We start from the raw sequence: 27,774 nt of genomic DNA on the forward strand, positions 1-27,774 counted from the left end.
TACCGTTTTACCCCTGAAGTTACTTCTTGTTCCTTATGTCTCACTGATCCTCTAATGAACAATTGGTTTGTGGTCCAACCAGTAAACCAAATCCCTCTCAGGCCAATGAGAGGGTGGGGCCCCTTGTTCAAGACCTGGAGTCAGTGCTTAAGGGAACTACCTTTCTTCTATCCCTAAGTGGGTAGGAGTGAATTCCGTCTTGCACCCCACATCCCCAGCCATTCACCCAGTCTTACCCTTGAAATGGGAGGCCTGTTGAGTCGGCGAACTAGAGCCACTCTCACCCATGCAAATCTAAGGATAATTCCGAATAAACAGGAGTTCATGGTTAGCTCAGGATTAAAACCGAGTTACCTAGGTTATCGAATGAAAAGAAAATCAGTCTCAACAGTAAACGATTTTATAAAGTGAGAGTGGTTTTCTTCATGGTCCGATCTTATGCAATACTCATTGCATAGGACGCCCCCACTCACATGTCTCCACATGCACAATTTAGTGATCATATTGTTTATATCATATACAAAAGTGGGCCGCATCCATAGTGTCCCCAGAATAAGGTACTCAGCCTTATCCTTATACTATAGATCATTTTGACTATATACTTGAACTTGATCCACTCTTATGTCTCTACATATAGTTCAAGTAATCATACTATAGCCAGAGTGTTCTTAGTTTATTGGATTTAGATTAATGATCGTAAAGTTCACTTTATTCAATAACAATTTTTTTTTACTGAATAAACATCAATAATAACTTTATTGAAAATAGAATATATCATTATTTACAAACTATGAGTTTTAGGACATAAAACCCAACAATGACATCCATCACCGAGAACCAAACGTGGAGTCTGGAGGATATGCCGTCGGGACACCGAGCCATAGGGCTCAAATGGGTCTTCAAACTGAAGCGCAACGAAAATGAAGCACAAGGCCCATCTTGTGGCGAAGGGCTACGTCCAGAAGCAAGGAGTGGACTTCGAAGAGGTATTTGCGCCAGTAGCAAGGTTAGAATCCGTTCGTTTCTTGCTGGCAATTGCGGCACATTACTCTTGGGAGGTTCACCATATGGACGTAAAGTCTGCTTTCCTTAACGGAGAGTTGAAGGAGACCTTCTATGTTCGACAACCACCTGGCTTCCTGGACAACGACAACCCTAATAAGGTACTGCGCCTGCACAAAGCACTCTACGGGCTTTGACAAGCCCCACGAGCCTGGAACGCGAAGCTCGATAGTACCCTACTGTCACTGAAATTCAAACGTTGTGCCTCTGAGCATGGCATGTACACGCACGGCCATGGAAAGAAGCGACTGATCGTGGGAGTGTACGTCGACGACCTCATAATCACTGGAGGCGACGTGGGAGTCCTCGGAAGGTTCAAGAAGGAGATGTCGAAAAACTTTGAGATGAGCGATCTCGGCGTGCTCAGCTCCTACCTCGGCATCGAAGTGCAACAGAACTCTTCCGGCATCTCCATCTGCCAAAGTGCATACGCGAAGAAGTTGCTGGACACAACTGGGCTTGTGGACAGTAATCCTACCAGGACGCCAATGGAGGCCTGACTCCAACTAAGGAAGGCCGGCACTACGACGAAAGTTGACTCCACCAATTACCGCAGCATTGTTGGGAGTCTGCGCTATCTGGTAAACTCTCGTCCTGATCTTGCTTATTCTGTTGGATATGTGAGCAGGTTTATGGAAGCACCTAGGGAGGAGCATCTAGTGGCTGTCAAGCGCATCCTGCGCTATGTAGCCGGAACCAGAGGCTGGGGCGTAAGATACTGCGCAGGGAGCGGAAAGGAGAAACTCAAGCTGGTCGGCTACAATGATAGTGACATGGCCGGTGACGTTGATGATCGTAAGAGCACCAGCGGAATGATCTACTTTTTCTCAGGCGGCGCGATCTGCTGGCAATCAACAAAACAGAAGATAGTTGCTTTGTCTTCCTGCGAAGTAGAATACATCGCCACTTCGATGGTAGCAACACAAGGGATCTGGCTTGCACGACTAATGGAAGAACTCATCGGGAGAGAAAGCGATCCACCAATGCTATACGTAGACAACAAAGCTACGATCTCCCTGATCAAAAATCCAGTTTTGCACGACCGGAGCAAGCACATAGAAATCAGATTCCACTACATTCGAGAATGTGCAGATCGAGAAAGGTCGTGAAAGGTCGGTTGCGAGAGGATGTGGCTAGGGTTTACTTTCAGCAATTGATCTTTGCAATCGATTTCTGCCATAGCCGTGGTGTTTACCACCGCGATATGAAACCGGAAAATCTGCTACTCGATCAGGACGGAAACCTTAAGGTCACCGATTTTGGCCTCACCGCCTTCTCGGAGCATTTGAAGCAAGACGGACTGTTGCACACGACATGCGGAACTCCGGTACGTTGCGCCGGAGGTTATGGGAAAGCAGGGATACGACGGGGCTAAGGCCGATCTCTGGTCCTGTGGAGTATTCCTGTACGTTCTTCTTGCCGGATACCTTCCATTCCAGGACGACAATATGGTGGCGATGTACCGGAAGATTTACAGAGGCGATTTCAGGTGTCCACCGTGGTTCTCTCCCGAAGCTCGCCGCCTTGTCACGAAGCTTCTAGATCTGAATCCAGTGACCAGAGTCGGTATCGCGAAGATCACATCGTCGTTATGGTTCAAGAAATCGGTACCGAAGAGTGTGATTACGAAGGAGCATGAAGAAATGGAGGAGAATTTGGCGAAATCGAATCAACCGGCGGAAACGTTGAACGCATTCCACATAATATCTCTATCGGAAGGGTTTGATTTGTCGCCGTTGTTCGAAGAGAAGAAGAGGGAGGAGAAAGAGGAGATTAGATTCTTGACTTCATCTCCGGCGAGCAGTGTGATATCGAAGCTTGAGGAAGTGGCGAAGGCAGTGAAGTTCGATGTGAGGAAGAGCGAGTCGTGGGTTCGATTGCAGGGGCAAGAGAAGGGGAGAAAGGGGAAACTAGCGATTGCGGCGGATATCTTTGCGATGACGCCGTCGTTTGTGGTGGTGGAGGTGAAGAAGGACAATGGAGACACTTTAGAATACAATCAATTCTGCAGGGAGGAGCTCCGGCTGGCATTGAAGGACATTGTTTGGACTTCTCCGACTGGGAGCTTGACCCCAGCTTGAAAAACGTCATTTCAAAGTTTAATTAGGCTTTAAGATTTCTTTCATCATATGTTCATGATCTCTTGTAATTTGTTTCTTAATTTCTTGTTTGATGATTATGATGAATCCATAATCCTAATGCCCATTTGTTCAAACTTGGTATTGGTATTGAATCAAGAGTCTGTTCTTGTTGGATGATGAAAATCCCACTTCGGCTAATTTAGTGAATGATGGTGAGTTTATAATCAAAATCGGCTGGAAATGAAAGATCCTTCATCAAGATTGATTTCATCCGAACATAGGAACAACTTGGAGACATTTTCACCAAGTCCCTGGCGCGGGTGAAATTTGAAGAACTACGCTCAAAGATCGGAGTTCAAATAATAAGGTAGAGCTTTTAGGAGGAGATTGTTAAATAAAAGCCATGTATTTAGTTAGGTTTGTAAAAATATCTGAATTCACGCGAATGGAGGAGCCTGATTCTAGGGGCCATTGTTTTGGCAATTTGGGCGAAGTCTTCGTCCACTTCTTCTATTTTTGTATAATTGGTTTTTATAGTTTTGTAATTAGATTTGTTATTTAAACCGTTCAACTGAAGTAAAATAGAACATCGAGTCTTCAGCAATCTCAGTGAATCTCTCACTCTCTCTCTCCTTTTACTTCCGCTAAATTTTTTATTCGAGAAACCTTCGGCCAATTTTTCGTCGACACTGTCTTCCGAATTGCCAGAGTCAACATGCCTTCGAGGAGCCTCGACTTTTTTTTTTTTTTCTCTTTTGCACATGACTAATTTAGAGCATAGCTCGCTCTAATACTATGTTAGATGAACATGACTCTCCATATGTGGTATGATGTTGTCCAATTTGAGCATAAACTCTCATGTCTTTGCTTTGGGCTTCCCTAAAAAATCTCCTACCAAAAGAAATAGTATTACTTGATTATAAACCCATGATCATTCCCTAAATTAGCCGAGGTGGGACTTTCATCCAACGATTATATCTTAAATAAAATATATATTTTAAAAAATTAACAATAAATTTAGGTTGGTTCATGTGACATCGGAGTAAAAACAAGTGATACATGAATGAACGAAAACCCTATCAAAGGAGAGGTTTCCCGATGATAAGATAACTAAATAAAGACTTAAAAGAATTGAAAGTCACTACCTATATCAACAATGCATACGGGCTCAATTATAAGAACTCATGGTTAAGCATTCGGGAAGAATTCGGGGTTGGTTGGTTGGTTGGATGAGTGATGATAGAACAAAGATGAAAAAGGCAACTTCATCTTGTATTTTCCTGCAGAATGGGAGAGAAGTCAGTAAAAAATGCTTAAAAATGGCAACTTACCTTTCACTGTGCGTTGAATTTAAGAGTTATTATGATAAATTAGTCAATTTAGGAGAAGAGGATGAAGAACATAAATGAAGAAATGAGTGAAAATAATAATAATTTACCAAAAGAAACTGTGGAACCAAAGGGTTTCCTTTTGTTTGATATGGCAATGGTAATTATATCATCATAATCTTTCTCTATATAAACCAACCCTATGTTCTTCTTCTTCACCAACATTTGTAAAGATTGCTAATATGGCTTCTTCTTCTTCTTCCTCTTCGAGTAGCATTGTTGGTATGCTGGTTGGGCTTGGAGTTGTTCTTGCTCATATCCATGGCTGCCTTGGAGTTGACTATAAAGGAGCTTTAACAAAGTCTTTGCTGTATTATGAGGCTCAAAGATCAGGAAAATTGCCCCGAAATCAAAGAGTTCAATGGCGTGGAGATTCTGGCCTCCATGATGGCAAAGATGCAGGCGTAAGTTTTAATACTTGCGTAAAAAAGCTAGGTTTTAAGTGTGACATTCCATGTCGGTTGGGGAGAGGAACGGAGCATTCTTTATAAGGGTGTGGAAACCTTTCTCTAACAGACGCGATTTAAAATTGTGAGGCTGACGACGATACATAATGGGCCAAAGCAGACAATATCTACTAGCGGTGGGCTTGAACCATTATAAATGGTATCAGAGCTAGTCACCGCGGTCGGTGTGTGAGGGTGTTGCACTCAAGAGGGTGGATTATGAGATCCCGCATCAGTTGGAGAAGGGAACGAAACATTCCTTACAAGGGTTTGGAAACCTCTTCCTAACAGACGAGATTTAAAACTGTGAGGCTGACGACCATACGTAATAGGCCAAAGCAGATAATATCTGCTAGCGGTGGGCTTGGACTGTTACAAATAGTATCAAAGTCAGTCACTAAGCAGTATGCTAGCGAGGATGCTGGACCCCAAGGGGGTGGCTTGTGAGATCCGACATCGGTGGGGGAGGGGAATGAAACATTCTTTATAAGTGTGTGGAAACCTCTCCCTAACAGATGAGATTTAAAACCGTGAGACCAACGTCGGTACGTAATGGGCCAAAACAAACAATATCTACTAGCGGTGGGCTTAGACTGTTATAAATGATATCAGAGTCAGTCATCGAGCGGTGTGCCAGCAAGGATGCTGAACCCCAAGGGGGTGGCTTGTGAGATCCCACATCGGTCGGGGAGGGGAATGAAGCATTCCTTATAACGGTATGAAAACCTCTCCCTAACAGACATGATTTAAAATCGTGAGCTTAGATTGATACAAATAGTATCAGAGCCAATTATGTGCCATGCGAGGACGCTGGACCTCCAACGGAAGTGGATTGTGGGATCCCACGTCAATGGAAGTGATGAATGAAGCATTCGTCATAACGGTGTGAAACCTCTCTCTAACTCATGAGAGTGAGTTAAAATTGTGAGACTGACTGTCATTCTTAAAAGATTAAAGTAGATGACAGAAGTAGACTTTAAGTTGAATAAGTTTGGTTTGTTAGGTTGTTCAGAGTAAGATTTAAATTTTTTCGTTTGCATGTCGTGATTTCCATTCATATTTCGATTATATCATCGTAAACTGACAAAATCTGAAGTGAACAGATAGATTTGGTGGGAGGGTATTACGATGCGGGAGACAACGTGAAGTTCGGGTTCCCAATGGCATTCACATTGACAATGCTATCATGGAGCGTTGTGGAATACAAGGCCCAACTTGGCGCCAAGCATGAACTACAAAACGCTCTTACCGCCATTAAATGGGGAACGGATTACTTACTAAAGGCTCATACAGAACCCAATGTGATGTATTGTGAGGTCGGCGATGGCGACTCAGATCATAGCTGTTGGATGAGACCCGAAGACATGACCACGCCCCGCACCTCCTTCCGGATCGACAGCCAACATCCCGGCTCTGACCTCGCCGGAGAGTCTGCCGCCGCTCTCGCCGCCGCCTCCGTTGCTTTCAAGTCTTCGAATCCTGCTTATTCCAACACGCTTCTTCGCCATGCAAAACAGGTTTCTGATACTCTTAACTTCAAGAATGTCGATTGGAATGTCTTGTTTTCTAAATTTTGTTGTTTTTATTTTGTTCATAGCTCTTTGATTTCGCAAGGAATAATCAAGGGTTATACCAAAATAGTGTTCCTGTAGCAGGCAAGTTCTATTCAAGCTCTGGATTTCAGGTACGTTTTGTTTTTGGTTCGGTCGAGTATGGGGTTTGTTGGATTTTGTTCCTTAATTTAATCGAAAATGTTTGATACAATTAAGGACGAACTGTTGTGGGCTTCTGCTTGGCTTTATCATGCAACTGGGGATCAAACCTACCTTAATTATTTGGGTGGGTCTGGTAATACCGGTGGGACAAGAACTATGTTCTCTTGGGACGACAAGTTTGCTGGCGTTCAAATCCTTGCAGCTAAGGTATGTTATAATTTACCCTAAACTATAGCTTAAGATCTGTGTGAGATTTACCCATCATTTGGAGAGTAGAACGAAACATTTCTGGTAAGTGTATAAAAACCTCTTCCTTGTTTTAAAATCGTGAGGCTTACGGTGATACATAACGAGTCAAAACGAACAATATCTGCCAATGGTGGGTTTAAGCTGTTACAAATGATATTAGATTCAGACACGGGGCATTGTGCCAGTAAGGATGCTAGGCCTCCAAAGAGAGTGGGGAGAGGGAATGAAATATTATTTATAAGGGTATGAAATTTTCTCTCTAGAAGACGCGTTTTGAAAACGGAGGCTGAAGGGGATACGTACCAGGTCAAAACGGATAATATCTGCTAGTGGTGGGCTTGGGCACAAAGAGTATCATATCCCGACACTAAGCGGTGTGTCAACGAGGACACTGGCCCCTAAAGAGGGTGGATTGTGAGATCTCACGTCAGTTGGAGAGGGGCTTCATCCTTGTAAGGGTGTGAAAACCTCTCTATAGCAGACAAGCTTTTAAAACTATGATACTAACGACCGTACATAACAGATAAAAACGGACAATATCTGTTAGCGATAGACTTTGACTGTTACAAATGGTATCAGATTTAGACACCAAGCAGTCTACCAGGACACTGGCCCTCAAGAAGGGTGGATTGTGAGGTCCCATGTCGATTGTAGAGGGAACGAAATATTCCTTATAAGGGTGTGGAAATCTCTCTCTAGCAGAGGCTGACGACAATACGTAATGAGATAAAGCAGACAATATCTACTAATGGTAGACTTGGACCGTTAAAATCTGAAAATCGAGTACATTGAATTAAGGTTGGAATTACTCAAAAGCTCATACATTCATTTTTGATTTGGTGGGCAGCTTGTTTTGGATGGGAAGGTTCAGGCATCAGGGTTGTGGTCAGATTTCAAGAGCCAAGGTGAGCAATTCCTTTGCTCTTGCCTCCAAAAAGGCAACAACAATGTTAAGAAATCCCCTGGTGGACTCCTCCACTTTGGGGATTGGAACAACCTTCAATACGTCACCACCGCCACCTTCCTCGCCACCGTCTACTCCGACTACTTGGCTGCCAAACACGCCTCGATCCAGTGCGTCGGCGGCGTTGTTCAACCCTCTGATCTCATTGCCTTCGCTAAATCTCAGGTACCATAGTTCATATCAAAATTCATGTTGTGGTATGATTAAAATAAATTGAAAGCGAGTTTTAATATTGGATTGGCTTTTCAGGTGGATTATATTCTGGGTTCAAACCGGAACCGAATGAGCTACATGGTTGGATTCGGTTCAAAATACCCGACCCAAGTGCATCATAGAGGAGCTTCCATTGTTTCGATCAATACTAACCCTAACCCAGTCAGTTGTCAAGATGGGTTCAACTTATGGTTCTACAAGAACGCACCAAACCCAAATGTTTTAACCGGAGCTGTGGTCGGAGGACCCGATGCTAACGATGGGTATTCAGATCAGAGAAGCAATTATAATATGGCTGAACCAGCCATTGCAAATACGGCGCCATTAGTTGGCGTCTTGGCAAAGTTGGCTTGAATGTAACACCATTAGGTTGGGTTGTGATTCCTAATAAGATGATTTTCTTTATATTTTAGTTGGGAAAATAAAGGTTTAATGGGGTTAAAATGGTCTTTTCAAAGATTAGATCGGTCAAAATTGCCCTAGAATATAAATGAAATGCCCTTTCATTTGACATATATGCCCTCATTGATTCGACAAAATGATCATTGCGATAGAAATGAATGTAGTAGCTAACATGAATATGACTCCACTGATCTTATACACGTACTCTTAATAAAAGATCATCGATTTAAATTCCTCATCCCATACATTGATGAACTCTAAAAAATTTCTTAAAGTGAGTAATAAACTTTAACCGGTAAGGGCTTATCCTTTGATTTGCATGAATGAGAATAACTTTTGTAGCTGATTCAACAAGACTATCATTTTTTTGACATCTCTTAATGGTTGATCTCGAGACTTGAACAATGGAATTTCACCCTCTGATCGGATCCACTCCGCACTTGGCTACCCAGCATTTACCGTTAGCACAATAACTGGTACACCAAAGGTGCATCCTTCCCAGTCCTCTCGTAATAGGGAAAGATCCTCTCAATGCTCTAACGCCCACATCAGATACAGACCGACCTGTCTCACGACATTCTAAACTCAGCGCACATATCGCTTTAATAAACGAATTAACCCAACCCTTAGAACATGAGCCAGACTTTGTGACTTTACCATAATCCCTAAACCCTAAATTTTCTACCTTTCCTTTGTGGGTGATAGAGAAGAGAGAGAGAGAGATAAAAATGGAAACTTATCTTGCATTGTGTCGAGATTTTGGGAGCTATTATGATAAAGTTGATTAATTAGGCAAGTGAAGGAAGATATGGGTAAAAAACAGAACATAAATAAATAAAATAAGTAAAAAACAAAAATTATGATCTCGATAAAAGACAGTATCTACAATGATCATTAATTTTTTCAAAAATCAAGACATAATAATAGAAATTTAGCCAAAAATCTTCGTGGAATCAATTTGGATTATTTTCTTTATAATGCCAATGCAAATTATATCTCTCTCTATATAAACCAACCCTACGTTCTTGTTCTTCACCAACATTCCTAAAGATTACCAATATGGCTTCCTCTTCGAGTAGCATTGTTGGTGTGTTGGTTGGGCTTGGAGTTGTTCTTGCTCATATCCATGGCTGCCTTGGAGCTGATTATAAAGCAGCTTTAACAAGTTCTTTGTTGTTTTATGAAGCTCAAAGATCAGGCAAATTGCCCCATGATCAAAGAATTAAATGGCGTGGAGATTCCGGCCTGCAAGATGGTAAGGCTTCAGGCATAGATCTTGTCGGAGGGTATTACGATGCCGGCGACCACGTGAAATTTGGGTTTCCAATGGCATTCACTTTGACAATGTTAGCATGGAGCGTGGTGGAATACGGCCCCCAACTTGGCGCCAAACATGAGCTACAAAACGCTCTTACCGCTATTAAATGGGGAACGGATTACTTACTAAAGGCTCATCCAGAACCCAATGTGCTATACGTTCAAGTTGGCGATGGCGACTCCGATCATGGCTGTTGGATGAGACCTGAGGAAATGACCACGCCGCGCCCTGCCTACAAGATCGACGCTCAGCATCCCGGCTCCGACGTCGCTGCTGAGTCAGCCGCTGCTCTCGCCGCCGCCTCCATTGCTTTCAAAGCTTCTGATGGTCGATATTCCTCCAAGCTTCTTGGCCATGCAAAACAGGTCTTTGATAATCTTCTAATTATTTTCGAGAAATTTACAACAATTTTTTGATCTTATTTATTTTGTTTGTAGCTCTTTGAATTTGCGAGGAATCATCAAGGGCTTTATCAAAATAGTGTTCCTGGAGTGGGACAGTTCTATTCCAGCTCCGGATTTCAGGTATGTCTTGGTTTTTGTTGTCTCTATTTTAGTTGAATGATTGGAGTGATGAGTATTGAATGGAATGTTTGATGAAATTAAGGATGAATTGTTGTGGGCTGCTGTCTGGCTTTATCGTGCAACTGGGGATCGAGCGTACCTTGATTATTTGGGTGGGTCGGGTAATGTCGGTGGGACAAGAACTATGTTCTCTTGGGACGACAAGTTTGCTGGTGTTCAAATCCTTGCAGCTAAGGTATGTTATAATTTACCCTAAACTATAGCTTAAGATCTTTGTGAGATCTCACATTGGTTCGGGAGTGGAACAAAATATTCTTTATAATGGTGTGAAATTTTTTTACTTGCATACGTGTTTTAAAATTGTGAGACTTACGGTGATATGTAACAGGCCAAAGCGAATAATATTTGCTAGCGGTGGATTTGAACTGTTACAAATGGTGTCAGATCCAGACATCGAGCGGTGTGCCAGCGAGGACGCTGGCCTCCAAAGAGGCTGGATAGTGAGATCCCACTTTATTTGGAGAGGGACGGGAGCAACCCTTATAAGGGTGTAAAAATCTCTCTCTAATAGACGTGTTTTAAAAACTATGAGGTTAACGTCTATATATAATAGGCCAAAGCAGATCATATCTACTGGTTGTAGGCTTGAGCTGTTTTGAAAACGGTTAGAATTACTTGAAGCTCATACGTTAGTTTTTGATTTGGTGGGCAGCTCGTTTTGGATGGGAAGGTTCAGGCATCAGGTGTGTGGTCAGATTTCAAGAGCCAAGGTGAGCAATTCCTTTGCTCTTGCCTCCAAAAAGGCAACAACAATTTTAGGAAAACCACTGGTGGACTCCTCTACTTCGCGGATTGGAACAACCTTCAATACGTCACCACCGCTACCTTCCTTGCCACCGTCTACTCCGACTACTTGGCTGCCAAACACGCCCCGATGCAATGCGTCGGCGGTCTCGTCCAGCCATCTGATCTCATCTCCTTTGCTAAATCTCAGGTACCACAGTTCATATCCAAATTCATGTTATGGTCCTTTTGAATGCATTCAGATCGAAAGGCTGACATAGATGTGATGTATGGATAGACATTTTCTTACATGCAAGAATTTATCCATCTTCCATAAAGGAGCCGAGTGAAACCAAAGTTTCATGTTCGGTTTTGAATTAGAGATGTTTAAAACGATGCAGGTTAGATTCCCAAAGCGAGTTTTTAATGTTGGGTTGGTTTTTCAGATGGATTATATTCTAGGTTCAAACCCAAGCGGAATGAGCTACATGGTCGGATTAGGTTCAAAATACCCAACCCAAGTTCATCATAGAGGAGCTTCCATTGTTTCGATCAAGACTAACCCAACCCCAGTCGAATGTAAAGCTGGATTTGACTTATGGTTCCACAAGAACGCTCCGAACCCGAATGTTTTAACCGGAGCGGTGGTCGGAGGACCCAACATTAATGATCAGTATAGTGATACGAGGACCAATTACAATATGGCCGAAACAGGAACTGCAAACGCGGCGCCATTTGTTGGCGTCTTGGCACGGTTGGCTTGACTCAACCCTGCACTAGGTTGTATTTCCTAATAAGATGATTTTCATCGAGTTTTAGGGGGAAATGAGGGTTTTATGGGGGCTAAAAATGTCCTTTTTCAAATATTGTATTTGACAAAAATACCCTCAAATAATATAATAATGAAATGCACTTTCATTCCGTAACTCAATTGACCTAATATATGTATTTTCGATCTAGAGATCATCACTTCAAATTTCTCGTAAAGTAAGAAGTTTCATCAACATATATATAAAAATTGTGACATCCAAGGAAATGAAGAGTACATGAGTGAACCAGAATCACACTCGAATAAAAGTGATATTAAAAATAGGAACACCGAGAAAGATTTAAAAGAATTGAAACTTAATATCAGTCTCAATCATAGAAACTTTATAGCTCGGAGTAATCTTATGTTGGACAACCTCTTAAAAATTTTCCTTAAATGCACGAGTGAAAACAAAACATGTTCTAGAGACAGAGACGTGGGTGGTTTGTGCAGCTTGACTTAATTTTAATCCATTCAGTTGACTTGACTGTTAGGAGTAACATCATTCAATTTCACAGAATTAAATTAATTAAAATAATGTTTGATTGGTTGACTTTTGGTAATAAAAAATACTTTTTAATTTAATAAATAATTAATTATTAATTTGTCGGTAGCTTTAATTTTTTATTAAAATTATAACTAAATCTATTTTCATTTTTCTTTCTTTGAGAATATACTTATTCATATAAAAGTAAATTCACTTTTTATTACACCTTTATTTGAAAACCTTCCAATATTAAATATGAAAAAAAGTTACAAACTTATTTAGATTTAATCATTTTAAACCCAAATTAAAAGTAATTCAAAATTTATAAATAAAATAATAAATAAATATCAATCGGTCGCTCTTATTATAGTATAAGTCGTAGTCATCATGTCACCGCAATATTAGACTAAACTTTTAAATATTATATAAATGAATTCAAATGGTTAAGAAAAAAATATCAAATAAAATTAATAATTGAAAAGTAAAGGGATTACATGATAGCTCTAATTATATATTTGTCATAGCCTCCATTTAACAATATTATAACAAATAAAAATAATTGCACAACTACCCCTCAACGGTGTAGTTTGTTACAATTATACCCTTGAATTTTTTATATGATTATGTAACAATTCATGTTCGGGATTTGAAATTTGGATTCAGCATCTAATGGTCCTGCTATTTTCTTGCGATATTGTTACTTATTTCTCATTTCTTAAGAGTGAATACTTCTTAGTTATCTTATCTTCAGGATTTCTCTTGTTCTAATGTGGTCTCGATTTATTCATGTATCCCTCATTTACTTAGGTATCATAAATTAGTCTAGACGATTTTTTAAATTTTGCAATTAGCCCCTTTTATTTGTTTAAATTTTATATATGTCCATGTTCGTGAGGTATAAATATGTATGATTTTTTATTTATTTATTTATTGAAGTGACATCCAATGAAAGTTGAAGTTGAGAAAGAAATTTGACCCGGTCAACTCGAAAGTTTTGTCCCACAAACCCGAAATCCAATCGATTCAGTTTGGGTTCAGAAAAATGAACCAACCATACCTAAAATGCTAATCCAACCCAGTCCAACCCAACCCTTCTAGTTTGGGTTGGGTTGGTTCGAGCTGTCGGGTTGAATGTGCACCCCTATTTGACCAAATGATTTAAAATTGAAATTTCTAATTAAATAAAATTTAAATAAACAACCATGTCACCGCTCTTTGTCTAGTTAGCCAAATTACTGATTTAATGCATTTTCTATCCGACAATTTCTTATTATTATTATTTTTTTTTATTCTTCCCCATCTTCCACATAATTAATTTAAGCCAATCAACTTACTCCACTAGCTGATTTTCTATTCATATGTTGGGCTAATAACTCAAAAAAAAAAAAAAAAAAAAAAAAGTTAGTGGATACTGGTGGCTTTGGTCAGTTATATAAAGAAGTTTCCACACTCTTATAAGAAATGTTTCGTTTCTCTCTTCAATCAATGTGAGATCTCACAATTCATCCCTTTGGGAGCCCAGCGTTCTTCCTTGCACACTGTCGAGTGTCTAGCTCTGATACTATTTGTAATAGCCCAAACCCACTACTAGCAGATTTTGTCCACCTTTGATTTGTTATATATCACTGTTAGCTCATGATTTTAAAACATGTATGTTAGAGAGAGGTTTCCATACTCTTACAAAAAAATGATTCGTTCTCCTCTCCAATCAATATGGGATCTCACAGTGTTGTAGAATATGAATTAGCTCGGGCTATTGTTACAAAGATGGAGCTCGATTCTCCTACTTTAAGATTAAAAAAAAGGCTTCTCAAATAAAAGTATGACTTCTTGTGTAGATAAAAAAAAATAATTTTGAGTTCGTTAACGATTTACCACAGTAAAAAACAATTGGATCATCCTCACTTACTTTTGGGATTCTCATAATTAAAAAGTTATTAATGGAGGGATTATGTCTAATCAACCACCTAAATGAGAGAGAGAGATTAATATGTAAATTTGGTTTGAATTTCGATTGGTCAAGTGGATCAATTTTATAAGAAAAAGTCAACTGTCTTTTAGACATAGTGGGCAATCAATTGTCACCAATTTCTCGCTGACCCAACCAATCTTCTATTTATTATTATTTTTCTCTATTCAAATCTTTAATATCGTCATGGAGCTCTGTCTTTTTATCCTTCCCATCTAATCTAATAAATACATTATGGCTCGATTGGCTCGATTTGATTAGGAATGTCTACGGGACAGTGTAGGATGCCCTATTTGTCTAACGAAAAAAAAAAAAACGTTGTCCACTCCCTTTCTCATTCTCCATTTAAATTGAAAATTCTCATCTTGTTCGAGGCAAGTACTTGTGAGTCCCGACCTACCGGTTAAATGGACATCTCTAGGGTTTCTCTCGTCCCCACCTCATTTGTCTAACCAAATGTCAAATGGTTATTAAGGATGTTTTTCGAGGTAGTTTGGTTGGAGAGAAAAGCTCGAGAACCAAATCAATAATTTAATGTTTTTATTTATTTATTTTGGATTAGGTAGAAGTACAATCTCGTTTCTTCTTGTTTTTACTTGATCATTCAAGAAAAAAAAATATATTATCAAGAAATTTTATTTTTTTATTATTATTATTTTCCATATTTTAAAATTCAAACAGCTTTAAATTTTTTTTTTTTCCCAAAAGGAAGAAAAGTTGTCTTCTTTGACTTTGACTTTTTTCGCCCTTTAAACATTCAACTCTCTCTTGCAAGACCCACGAGCTTAATGTTGCTATCAATCTACCCAACGACCTCTCTTTCCATCTCCACCGTTTTAAATGGAGGATATCCGCCAAAACCGTCTTCCTCCGCCGCAGCCACTGCCGCCACCGCCGGTCGTGGAAGATATTCCTCCATACTTCCGGTGCCCTATTTCCATGGAGGTTATGCATGATCCTGTCACGATTTCCACCGGTGTTTCCTTTGAAAGAGCCAATATTGAGAAGTGGTTCTTCACTTACAACAAGAAAACTTGTCCTGCAACCATGCAAATCATTGTCAACTTTGATATCACTCCAAATTATACACTCAAAAGGCTCATACTCTCTTGGAAAATGAATGAATCTTGCTCCTCCGCCTCCTCCTCGTCGCCCCGACCGCCATCGATGGAGTACGATGATGTTGTGGCTCTCTTGAAAAACATCGAGTTGTCGCCGTTCAAAGCGAGTTCTTTGAAGAAACTACGGCTACTCATGGCCATCGACGATGTAGTGGCAGTCGGAGCGAAACCCATCTTTGTTCAAGCAAATGGGTTTGAAGTTCTTGTTGGATTAGTCACCCAAATCGCCATTTGTGAAAGCTCCAATTTCGCTAATTTTGAAGCTTGCGAGGAGGCTTTAGGGGTATTGTTAATCTATCGATCGTACGTGGTTAATAAATATAAAAATTTCGGTCGATGAAATATGTTATGATATATTCAATCTTTTGTTTATATTCTTAATAGGTATTATCTCAATTTCCATTTTCTAAAATCGAGAAGCTATTTGAGTTACTAACGAGACCAGAAGCCATCAAGTCAATGGCGATCGTTTTACAAAGAGGAAGCATAGAAGGACGATTTTATGCCATGGAATTACTCCAACAAATATCCAAAAAGGGTTATGATTATAACTCTTTATCGAAACATCATGCCATTGACTTGTTCAAGTCAATATTGGAGCTCGCGTCGGATGAGATAATCAAGAAAGCAAGTACTGTTAAGATGACAGACTCGTCCATAGCTACACATTGGTATGACATTGTTCAAGCACGAAATTATTTTAGTTGGACGTTTCTCACTAAATCTTTTATTTTTTTTCTAGTCGATACGGGACGTTATTCTCATCTGCCCTCGAACTTTTGATAGAAATCATGGAATCCTCTAAGAAATGTCGTCTTCTATTGATCGAAGCTGGTGCTGTTTGCATCATGATCGACCTTCTTCCTGACTCGAACCGATCGAAGTGCGAGAAAATATTACACGTACTCAAACTTCTAAGCGATTGTGCGGAGGGACGGTTAGCCATGGCGGAGCATATCATGGGAATAGCGACGGTGACGAAGAAAATGAGTACATCAAATACAGCTACAAAAATTGGGGTGAAAATCTTATGGTTGATATGCAATTATCATCCTAGTGAGAGGGTTTTAGAGGAGATGATCGGTTGTGGCACAGTGAAGAAGCTGGTAGGGATCTTGAATGGCGATGGAAGATCTTCTTCAACCAAGGAGAAGGCCATGAAGATCATGAAGCTTCATGGGAGTTTTTGGAGGAGATTTCCTTGTTTTCCTTATGAATTTAGGGATTATTTTAAGTTGATAAATTAATAGAATTTATGTTCGATTGGGTTTTCGGGATTTTCGTTAGGTTAAACTATATGTCCCCGAACCTCCAAGATCGTATCTACTCGATTTTTGAACTTTAGGTTAACAGGGTCTCTAAAGTTTAAAAATATCGAGCAAGTCCTTTACCTTTACGGTCATGTCTATTAGTGTCAAGTTAAGATCGTAAACTTTCAAATTTCTGTTAATAGGGTCTCTAAAATTTTTGAACTTTCAAAAGTGTCTCGCTAAGATCTTAAACTTTCAATTTGATGTGGAATATGGTCTTTAAACAACTTGTAATTAATTTTTTTCTATGTAACAGCCGAAACCCACATTGAGGCTGACGACAATACGTAATGGGCTGAAGTGGAGAATATCTAATAGTGGTGGGGGTTAGGCTGTTACAAATGGTATCAGAGTCATGCATCGGTCAGTGTGCTAACGAGGACGTTGGCCCCCAAGGAGGTGAATTGTGAGATCTCACATCAATTGGAGAGGGGAACGAAACATTCCTTATAAGGGTGTGGAAACCTCTTCTTAAAAATCGAGAGGCTGACAGCAATACGTAACAAGTCAAACTAGACAATATCTACAAGCGGTAGACTTGGACTATTACGAGGAAATAAATATAGATAAAATATTGTTATTTAAAAAAATATATATATATAGATATATATATATATATATATATATACTCTAGGGTTCTTGGCCAATCAAAAGTCTTCCCATAGTTCTTGAAAAGATGAATGTTTTATTTATTTATTATTTATTTTCTTTATCCTTCTTGAGATCTTCATGGGCACACAGTTTGAGTTCTTTGTCTCCTCCCACATGGAAGCTTTTGTTTTCCCTCCTCTCTCTTGCAGCCCTACTTTAATGTTGGATACTCAAGGGACCATTTAGGTTTACAAGGCTAATCTTATTAATTCACATGGGAATCCACGTGCCTCACGTTACTTGAGTCGAGTACCTATCGTTCATATTACAACACTTTATTATTAGGTATGACACTTAAATTAGAAAGGGAAACCGAAACCTCTCCCTAGCATACACGTTTTAAAATCGTGAGGCTGACGTCGATACGTAACGAGCCAAAACGGACAATATCTACTAGTGGTGAGTTTGGGATGTTACATTTTCTTTCCTGCAATGTCTAGGAAAGATTAATCTCATCAATGCATACCCTTGTATTAATGAAAACCCATTCGAAAGATGCTAAATGGGACGACTCTATTTCTCGGGATTTGCTTTATGTTAATGAACAATCATATTTAAAGCACGATGCTAACATACAGAGAATGATTCGTTTTTAACGTTTTCAAAATGGTCCTTTAAATCTCGTCCATTGAGAGTGACAATTTCACTGGAAGCTATCTTCCACGGAGAGTGACAATTCCACTGATAACTAATACAATATTAGCTGGTTGGAGTTGTGTTTTTTAATGTAAACTAGTAAGAATATTAATAATAATAATGTCGATAGCAACGTTACACTAAAATCCACAATTCTCATTAATTTTTTTAATGTAGATTAATCAATAAAATTGGAATATTAATAATGAATTAAAAATAATACAGCTGACCTGTCCACTATGAGGATATATCCACTCAACTGCCCGATCTATATTATTAATAAATCATATTTTCCAACACATTGATCGATCCTTGGTAGCACATGAGAAAAAGGTATGAAATGGTTTTTTTTTTTTTTTTTTTTGCTAAATTGCAACTTTTAGAGGTCGGATGGATCAAGTACGGACTCTAAAAACATGTAAATTTCACCTTTTTTAGTAGTCGTTGTCCTCCCCAACCTGATGTCGTGAACGGTCCACTTCCTTAAATGAGAATTGGTCTTCCCGATCCACAAAAATTGTTCGTTGCCATTTACTTGTTTAGTTGCATCTGTTTGAGGGCATCCCTCCCTTGAACGAAGATGAACAGAGACTTATTGGGACGTCAAGGTTGGATCTTGGCCTTCACGCTCATTTATCCATGTCATTATTTTTTGTCTTTTTTGGTCGAGAATGTCTAGCACAACCAAGAAAGGTACAATTTATTAAACACGATCTTACTAAGGCGGGTTTGTGATGAATATATTTAGCCTCAAATTGGAAAACATAAAGATTACATATAGAAAATCATATAAATATTTATTCTTAATTTATTTTTCATCTTTAATGTCGAGAAATTAGAAACCAATGGAGCAATTAGTCACATTTTATCATTGATTAAAATTAAAATTTGATTGATTTACTCTATTGTTTGCTTAGCCAATAAGAAAAGAACAAGCATAAGATTAATAAAGAAGTAACCATGAATAATAGAAAAAGAAAAAAAAAAAAGAAAAGGAAAAAGGTTATTTTTTTACAATTTAATAATATTCCTTTACAAAAATAAATTTCAAATAAAAATTTATTCTTATTCTCCTCCCCGTTAAATTTTAAATTTGTGTCTAGAAAGTTTTTGAACTCGAAATGGTTGGAGAGGGAAACAAATGATTCTTGTAAGCGTGGAAACCTTTCCCTATCAAATGTGTTTTAAAACATTGAGGTTGACGACGATATCTATCAGCGGTGGGTTTGGGCTGTTATAAATGGTATCAGAGCTAAACATTGGGGGGTGTGCCAACGAGGGATGCTAACTTCAAGGGGAGTGGATTGTGAAATTCTAACCGACACGTTTTAGAATCGTAAGGCTGACGGTTATATACAGCGGGTCTAAAAATTTATGAGTTTAATAAAGGTTGATGATTAATATAAAAATGATATTATATATTTTATAATGTGAATGCCATTAAATAAATAACCACCCACCATAGTGGAATTCATAATCCCACAAAAAGAAAAAAAGAAAAAAAAGAAAAAAAAAATAGTGTTCATAGCATTGAACGAAGCTAAAGCCAAGGGCCGCTTACGGTAAGCACGTGTGAAGCATAGTAATTAATTTATCAAAATATTTAAGTCGAATTTATAGTATAATGTCACCGTCATACTAAGAAAAGAGTAGGTTGTGACTCTCGTATAATGATAGACAAAACGATGACTCTTATGTGGTGCTCATTCAGCTACGTGAGAGTTAAGATAGACAAGTGTCTTAATACGACCGTAGAAGACAATGCATCATCTAACATACTAAAGAGACGTGCGTTGAAATTAAGATGAGACATAAGAAAGATGGAGGCAGCAAGTAGACGAGAGGGACAAAGATAGGCTTAAAGAGATGGTTACGACCCTAAGCCTTAATCTCGAAAGTTGGATTTCGGAAGAAATTTGGGCATGCCCGACTCTAGATATTTAAGTTCGTCCATATGAAATATGAATACTCGTCAAATTTGGTGTTTGATTGGACACCGAACAGACTCACCATGAGACCATATCACTATTGAATTAGATCACAAACTCTAGGTCAGTTCAATTCTAATTGTATCTTTCTCATTGTTAAAACCCTAAACTCTAATTTTATATAATTCTCGTAAAGCACATACCTGTTACCGTAAATTAAAGCATCACTCAACTAATTAAAGTATATCTAAACAACTAAAAATAGAGATGTTCGTTTAACTCGTAAAGTCAGAGCCTTGTGAGGACTCAACTTGTCGAGGAATGAAGTGAGGAGAAATTTCTCTCCGTTAGTTAAACGAGGCCGAAGATGAGAATTATATTATTTGTTCCCATCCTCGTGTCCACCCAATTTTCGTCCGCCACCATCCCCCTATTTTACTAAACTCGTTCCTCTATCATTATACTAAATTTTATTAACTAGGTTGAAATTACTGCATATTCTTTTTTTCTTCCAACATTTCTAAAGTAAAATCGAATGAGTAATTTAGTATAACGACTCATACCTAGGATTCAAATCAAGATTCAGAATTCGGGTTCTGTACTTGATGGCCCCGATATTCCCCTACGACATGGTCACATTACATACTCTTTGCTTCTTCAAAGTGAAAAACTATCCTCAAATACTAACACGAGTTCTTTCATCATGCTTTATTCTCACTCATATGCAACCCCAGAAAAACGCTTAACATAGACATAGAATTGCTCTAAGTAAAAACGCTTAACTCATGAAGTTCCTATAATTGAGTTACCAAAGACATAGAATTGCTCATAGGTAGTAACTTTCCTTCGAGCATTTCTTAGTCATTCTATCCTCAAGATTGCTCTCATTCCAATGTGATATCGATTCATTCATATACTCCTCATTTACTCAGATGTAGAACAAAACAACAAATATCAGATTTTACGATGACAAAAAAACATTTCTAAAGACGGATAAGTATCACTATAAGCTTTCAGTGACAGAAGAAACGTCGCTAAGAAAAACCAACGTCACTATAAACTTTCAACAATCGGAACAAAAAAAAACGAGGTAGAAAATGTCGGTACAGGTCATTCGGTAATTATAATTAAACATTAAATCAGACAATTTGATGAAGTTTATAGCACAAACAGGCAAAGATGAAGGCTAAAGAAGAAGAAAGAGAGGGATTTAGGGCTGAAAATTATTGGGATTGAACAATAAGACACAATGGAACACATGAATTTGCAGTTCATCCTTCAACCAAAAAATTGATTCTGATTTGGCATATTCATAGGCAGATTTAGAAAGGGCAAACCCGAAGATCCGTCGGGAAAAGGGTTGTCGTGGCCATCACCGCCCCCGCCCCCGCCCTCGCCTCCATCTCCGTCACCACCAGCTGCAGGCATCGACAATTCTTCTTCATCCAACGGTAGCCTCTCGTATGCAACGTTACTGAACGACGATGCTATAACGATAACAGGCCCCGACGCAATCAAAGCTCCCACGACATTCCCTCCGACCACCTTGTTAAGAATAAGTATAAAAGATTAGATTTATGGATGAAAATTTTGAATCCCACCCACCCTTCCTATAATTATAATTCGTGTATCCAAAGATAAAAAAAAATTAGGTTAAACTTTTGAGTTGAGTGATAATTTAACTTACTTGTCCTTGACCTCCGGCCAAGAAAATCGTGAGACTAGTAGCACCTGGTGGAGCAGGTGGTGGTAAGAATGATCCCGATAGGGACAAAATCTCAAACCTCCCTTGTAACGTCAACACGGATCCAGCCGCAGCCGGTTGTCGTAAGCTAACATTATTCACTATCCCACTTCCACTCAACACACAGATCCCCCGTTGTCGCCGTCGCGCATAGCCAGCCACAGCCTCGAACACATCATATCCGCTACCGATTTCCAAGATATGAGCTCGGAGGGTATTAGCGCTCTCGCGCGTGATGATCACGGGTGGCTTTGGCTTGTTCTTGGACCCGGCTGGGCGACCCCTAGGTCGACGAACCATAGCATCTCCGCTACCACCGGAGCCGCCGCTGCCGTTGAAGTGGTTGAGATTGGTGACATGATCGGAGCTGGGCGGCGAATCTAAGTGGAGATCAGGGCGTTGTTGAAGCTGGTCAACAAAGTGAGAAGCTGAGCCTAAGTTTAAAGTAGCCATAAACAGAAGAAAATGAGAGAAACTTAAACACTCAAAGATGAACAGGAAAAAACCAGGGGTGAAAAAATAATGTAAAATAATAAAAGGGACAGCAATATAATTTTTTATTTTATTTTAATTTTTTTGAAAGAGATTAATTAATATAAAATTATATGGATTTGTGTGAGAGAACAGAAGAGCAGATGAGTCCCATGTTGAAACCCTAGAACAAAGAGAAGAGAGAGAGAGAGAGAGGGAGGGCATTATGATAAAAGGCATAAATAAAAGTGATTATTATTATAATACAAAGTTTAAATACCTAAAATTACTATATAATATAATTGTGGGTTTTGGATATATTATAATGTTTGATGTCACAAGTGGGCTTATTATAAAGTTGAATGTTTATCTCAATATAATTACACCCATACCACAACACTTTGCAATGCTTTATAAGTGGAATGGTTATTCTAAACCAACAACATCATGACGGGTGTAAATTATTTGGTGACATGTTTCAGAGTAATTTTAACTTTTTTTAAACTGTTCAAACTACTTTTGTCACGTAAAAATCAGGGAAACGAAGCGTTTTTATAAGGGTGTGGAAACCTCTCCCTAACAGATGCGTTTCAAAACCGTGAAGCTAACGGTGATACGTAACGAGCTAAAGTGGATAATATCTCCTATTAAATTAGGGTTTTTTTTATTTTTTAATAGCGAGTTGTTTGGTTTTATTCAATGATTAAGCCAACAACTCTTGAATCTAATGAAGAAGAAACAACAAATGGACCAAAGGGGGAATTCCAAATAGGGAGATTAGGGTTTTGATTAAATATTAATTTTTTAAATAAATATATTTTAATCAAATATTAGAGATAATTATTGAGTTCTCTTATGTATATTTGTTATTATTTTTTTTAATGATGTTGTGTGGGTTAGGTCACAACTTTTCTTATGAAATCTATATTCTAACAAAGGTGTCAATTTTATGTTACATTAATTAAGTTTGTAAAGAAATTAAAGGCATAATTTGTCACTTGAAATATATTGTTTTTTTTTTTTGGCTAAATTGTTCGAACAATTATAGGTTGTTTATGGGTCAGGTTGATTATTTATTTATTTATTTTTGATAGACTTTATAATATAAATAAAATGTGACTCATAGAAGACAATATTATTAAATATCATATTACTATTTATTTATTCAACTTCAACGACCTTAATGGATAGTGACTTAATTTGTAAAGATCTAAATACTTTGAAACAAAGGGTCCAATTGAAGAGAATATAGCTTTGGGCCAAGCCCAAATATATATATATATATATAAATATATATAGCTATGAAATATCGATCATTCGACTTTAAAAATGATATACTCGTATTAGTAATGTTGTATATTAATGATCAATGATTAAGAAGAACTAAGAAGTTGTTCGTACATTTTAAAGAAGTTGTTCGAGCATTTGACCTCTTGATTGAATTACATATTTTAAATCAGTTGAATTATACTCTAGTTGATTCACATCATTATGATATTATAACTAGTTTTGTAAGAAAAAAATGGTGTGGTTTGATAAAATTATTAAATAATTAATCAAGCTTAAATTCTATGAAAAAAAAACTATATGCATTATTATTGAGTGTTATATAAGTTTTTTTTTTAAAATATAATTAATGAGTTATAATAATAGAAGTAATGGCTAATAGACAAGATCCAAACTCAATGGATCAATCATGTTTTGTTGTTTTCTTTAAGGATGCCTTTCATGGTATATCCATTAAAGATTCTCTCTCTATTTTATTTATTTATATATATATATATATATATAGATATTATTTCAAACTCCATTAAATATAAAATTTAATTTTATACCTAATAAATTATTTAATTTTAAAAATTTTCAAATATAAAATATTTAAATTAATAATTAAATAGATATAAACGGGATTAAAGTTTGTAATTTAACCCTAAAAATCCTCTCTCGCACATGTTTCTCTGTCCACTTTGACTGTCAAATAGAACAAATTGTGATTTATACACCAAAAAGTGATCACAAATATAGAAGTAATATATCAACTATCTATGCTTCTAACTTTGACCATCGAACTATCCACTCCTCTTAATCGCTCAAGTTCTTTGTTAACATATATTGTCTACTTTAGCCCGTTATGTATTGTTGTTAGCCTTCCAGTTTTAAAACGTATCTGTTAGGGAGAAGTTTCCACGCTCTTAGAAGGGTTGTTTTGTTTCTCTCTCCGATGTTGGATCTCACAAGGACCATTGAAATGATTAGTTAAGCTAAATTATCAATCCTAAGTACAGCTAAATGAAAAAGACATGAACGACGACGAAAAGCGAATCGAACTTCTTCCTGGATTTCAATATCTGTACATTATAATCTCGATCATCGAGTTTTACAATACCCACTAAGGAAACGATACTAAAAGTTTGAGGAAATGTAATTTGGGGAAGACCCAAATGAATTTGATGGGATATTTTTAAGCTAAAACTTGAAAATAATTAGTGGGTTTATTTGTTTAAGCAGCTACTTGGTGTTGGTTTTGATGATGGGAAGCTTCATCTTCTTCAAAGCTCAAATGGGAAGCTTTATTTAGTGATGTTTCTGAAGAAGTTAATAGAGAGTTACTAAGAGGAGGTTTTAGTTGAAGCATCTCTTTGTGTAAACAAGAGCAATAGGTGTGGAATGTGTTGGGTGTCACATTCAAGTGAAACCCTAATCCAAAGAGGAAATCCACTTCAAGAAAGTTTATTTCTCTTGTGCTGATCCCTCCAACTCTTGCATAGAAACCATTGTTGTAACACCTGAAAACGAAAACCAACTTTTCAAATTATAATGTCCGTTTTGGTCCGTTACGTATCGTAATCAGTCTCACGCCTTTAAAATGCGTTTACTAGAGAGAGGCTTCCACGCCCTTATAAGAAATGATTCGTTCCTCTCTCCAAGTAATATGGAATCTCACGAACCACCCCCTCTTGGGGAACCAACGTCCTCGTTGGCACACCGCCTGTGACTGGCTCTGATACCATTTGTAACAGCCCTTGCCTACTACTAGCATATATTGTCCGCTTTGGCTCGTTACGTGTCACCATCAACCTCATGATTTTCAAACGCATTTACTAGGGAGAGGTTTCCACACCCTTATAAGGAATGTTTCGTTCCCCTCTCTAATCAATGTGGAATCTCACAATCTACCCCCTTCTTGGGGACCCAACGTTCTTGTTGGCACACTGCCTAGTGGCTGGCAGATATTATTCGCTTTTACCCATTATGTATTGTCGTTAGCTTCATGATTTTCAATGCGTCTACTAGGAAGAGGTTTCCACACCCTTATAAGGAATGCTTCATTCCTCTCTCCAACCAATGTAGAATCTCACATTTTGGTATACCCTCTAAAGATTTAGATTCAATTATCACGGAGTTTCAGAGTTTCAGAGGTTCTTAAATATTATAGGTTCATGCACGAATCTTATGAAATTAGTCGAGATGCATATAGATACTCGTAACACAACGAATGGAGGTCCTAAAACTCAATTATTACTGTATATTACAAAAAAGGGGGGAAAAGAGAGAAGAAAATTAAACTTACAGATCATCCATGAACTTGGCAGCAACAAGAACACTTGTAATGAGCAAACGATGAACATTAAAGGAGTTGATAGGCAACAATGGCTGCCTTTGAGCAAAGCGGTCAAGATAAACATAAGCAACAATGAAGCAAGAGTTGCTACAATTGGCATACTTGAAGATCCTTTCAAGGTAGGTATGAAGAGAGATAGATGGGCGAGTCAAGCCATGGAACGCCGAGTTCTTCTGCGTTTCGATGGCCGAGTCATCGTCCACGAGATCGTCGTTCGACTCGGCCACTCTTTGAAGCACAGAAGAGAGGAAAGTGATGAGCTTTGGCATCATGGAGGAGCTTTCTTCTTCCACCATTGAAGAAGGAATCCTCTCAGTTTTTCTTTGGTGGGTTCGCTGTAATGTGTGTAAAGTTTTTTGTTCTGCTAAATGTCTTGCTGTGTCTATGATTGAATAAATATAAAGAGGAACTGAGGGTAGTGGGTGCAATGAGGTGGGGCACTTCTGGTATCTACAATAATATGGAGGAGAATATTTCACTCCATTTCTTATTCTTTTTTTAGAGAATAGTTTTTAAAAAAACATATTATAATCTTTGCCAAAATTTTAAATCTCGAGCATTGAGTGATTTTGCATCATGAAAATTGTAAAATCGTGAACAATCCGAGGTGATTTGAGCCTGCAACTTATAAAGAAAAACATTACCAAGTGATTGTTTAAGTATGTCAAGAAAACTAATCAAAAGTTCGAGTTTTGAAAATATTTTAACAATTTACACTCGAGAATCCCTTTTTTTTTTCTTTTTTTCTTTTTTTCCTTTTCTCCCACTAAGAATATAATGTGACAAATTTTATTACAAATATCAACAAGATAGATAGCATGTGGTTGATTTGATGAAGGGGCCAAATAGCTTATGTCCTTTTATAGGGACAATGAGATTGGTTCCTTTTGGCACAAAAGTTAGAAGAAATTGAGTAGGGGCAATGATTTTTCTATCTCATACTTTTGGGCATTTCCCAATTAACATAAAGAACGAAGAAAATTGGTGTCATTTTCTTTTGGTTGATTTTTATGTTCTAAATGGTTATAGCTTCTCATGTGCATACCATGTGAAATATTTTCATTCATATGGATTCCTCACCCTTTTTTTTCTCTCTTTTGAAATGGAATCTTGCATGTGTAGTGGATTTAAATCAAACTAGGTGACATAACATGGATTTGCTATGTTGGTCCAAAGCATTAGAATATTGTTCTCTCTTTTTTTTTTTTTTTTTTGTTCCAATACTATAGTAAAGGGTCCCCAAATTTTGGGTTTCGAGGTCAAATTATAGATATTTTGTTGAGTACGAACATATTTGACTCCCTTTAATAGTACATTGTGACGATAAATTCAACCTCCAAAATCTGTGAAGAGATATGATTAATAGAGTGCTAGTTTAATTGTCTAAGCACACTGAAGATGATAGAAAATATGATCGTACAAATATTCGTCTTAGTATGAGAAAATATATGAGAAAAGAAAAGTGAAAGTAAATATTGGTAAAAGTTAAAAGGCACATAAATTTTCTTATCTCGAGAGAATAAGTCGGCTGAGACATTGATATTTTTTTTATTTTTTGAAGGGAAGACAAAACTTTGAAGTAACATAAATTTATACCACAAAAAGATGAAAACCCACTATACAAGGAACCTACACAAAAGAGGCACCTTTTGACAATGTTAAAAAAGAACTTCAGCTGTTGAGAATAAGAGAAAAAGTAGTTTAGGACATTGAGGCTCATAGGGAAATGTGAACCTTGGTCATAGCCTAAATCTTTCTAACACCCTTTCTAAATTGTGCAGTAACCAAATCTTATTAAATACTCTCGATAAAAATTTGTGTCCATCACCAAACAACCAAGATTTGTAATGCACCAAACATACAACAAGGATCTCTAAGGAAA

General features: G+C 37.9%; 5 protein-coding genes and 1 pseudogene across 5 annotated transcripts; 4 read left to right on the plus strand and 2 right to left on the minus strand.

The window, feature by feature from the left end:
• The first annotated feature begins 2,146 nt into the window (after positions 1 to 2,146).
• Positions 2,147 to 3,287, plus strand: LOC111460022 (annotated as a pseudogene).
• A 1,426-nt stretch (positions 3,288 to 4,713) lies between these two features.
• On the plus strand, positions 4,714 to 8,472 carry LOC111460024 (endoglucanase 13-like). Its single transcript, XM_023103100.1, has 6 exons — positions 4,714 to 4,935; positions 6,081 to 6,494; positions 6,575 to 6,661; positions 6,747 to 6,899; positions 7,789 to 8,070; positions 8,155 to 8,472. Exons 1-6 carry the CDS (start codon positions 4,714 to 4,716, stop codon positions 8,470 to 8,472), a joined length of 1,476 nt encoding a protein of 491 aa, XP_022958868.1.
• Positions 8,473 to 9,579: 1,107 nt separating this feature from the next.
• On the plus strand, positions 9,580 to 11,988 carry LOC111460025 (endoglucanase 14-like). The gene is made up of 5 exons (XM_023103101.1): positions 9,580 to 10,203; positions 10,276 to 10,362; positions 10,445 to 10,597; positions 11,075 to 11,356; positions 11,592 to 11,988. The coding sequence occupies exons 1-5, from the start codon at positions 9,580 to 9,582 to the stop codon at positions 11,907 to 11,909; spliced, it is 1,464 nt and encodes a 487-aa protein (XP_022958869.1). The 3' UTR covers positions 11,910 to 11,988.
• Positions 11,989 to 15,194: 3,206 nt separating this feature from the next.
• On the plus strand, positions 15,195 to 16,924 carry LOC111460075 (E3 ubiquitin-protein ligase PUB23-like). The gene is made up of 3 exons (XM_023103161.1): positions 15,195 to 15,813; positions 15,915 to 16,201; positions 16,273 to 16,924. The coding sequence occupies exons 1-3, from the start codon at positions 15,250 to 15,252 to the stop codon at positions 16,775 to 16,777; spliced, it is 1,356 nt and encodes a 451-aa protein (XP_022958929.1). The 5' UTR covers positions 15,195 to 15,249; the 3' UTR covers positions 16,778 to 16,924.
• Positions 16,925 to 21,158: 4,234 nt separating this feature from the next.
• Positions 21,159 to 22,356, minus strand: LOC111460077 (AT-hook motif nuclear-localized protein 23-like). The gene is made up of 2 exons (XM_023103163.1): positions 21,743 to 22,356; positions 21,159 to 21,600 (listed from the first exon to the last, which is right to left on the minus strand). Exons 1-2 carry the CDS (start codon positions 22,250 to 22,252, stop codon positions 21,334 to 21,336), a joined length of 777 nt encoding a protein of 258 aa, XP_022958931.1. The 5' UTR covers positions 22,253 to 22,356; the 3' UTR covers positions 21,159 to 21,333.
• Positions 22,357 to 24,582: 2,226 nt separating this feature from the next.
• On the minus strand, positions 24,583 to 26,279 carry LOC111460076 (cyclin-U4-1-like). Its single transcript, XM_023103162.1, has 2 exons — positions 25,842 to 26,279; positions 24,583 to 25,056 (listed from the first exon to the last, which is right to left on the minus strand). The coding sequence occupies exons 1-2, from the start codon at positions 26,186 to 26,188 to the stop codon at positions 24,771 to 24,773; spliced, it is 633 nt and encodes a 210-aa protein (XP_022958930.1). The 5' UTR covers positions 26,189 to 26,279; the 3' UTR covers positions 24,583 to 24,770.
• Positions 26,280 to 27,774: the final 1,495 nt, after the last annotated feature.

This window comes from Cucurbita moschata, unplaced genomic scaffold (genome assembly GCF_002738365.1).
Source record: "Cucurbita moschata cultivar Rifu unplaced genomic scaffold, Cmos_1.0 Cmo_Scf00023, whole genome shotgun sequence".
NCBI classification, from domain to species: Eukaryota; Viridiplantae; Streptophyta; class Magnoliopsida; order Cucurbitales; family Cucurbitaceae; genus Cucurbita; species Cucurbita moschata.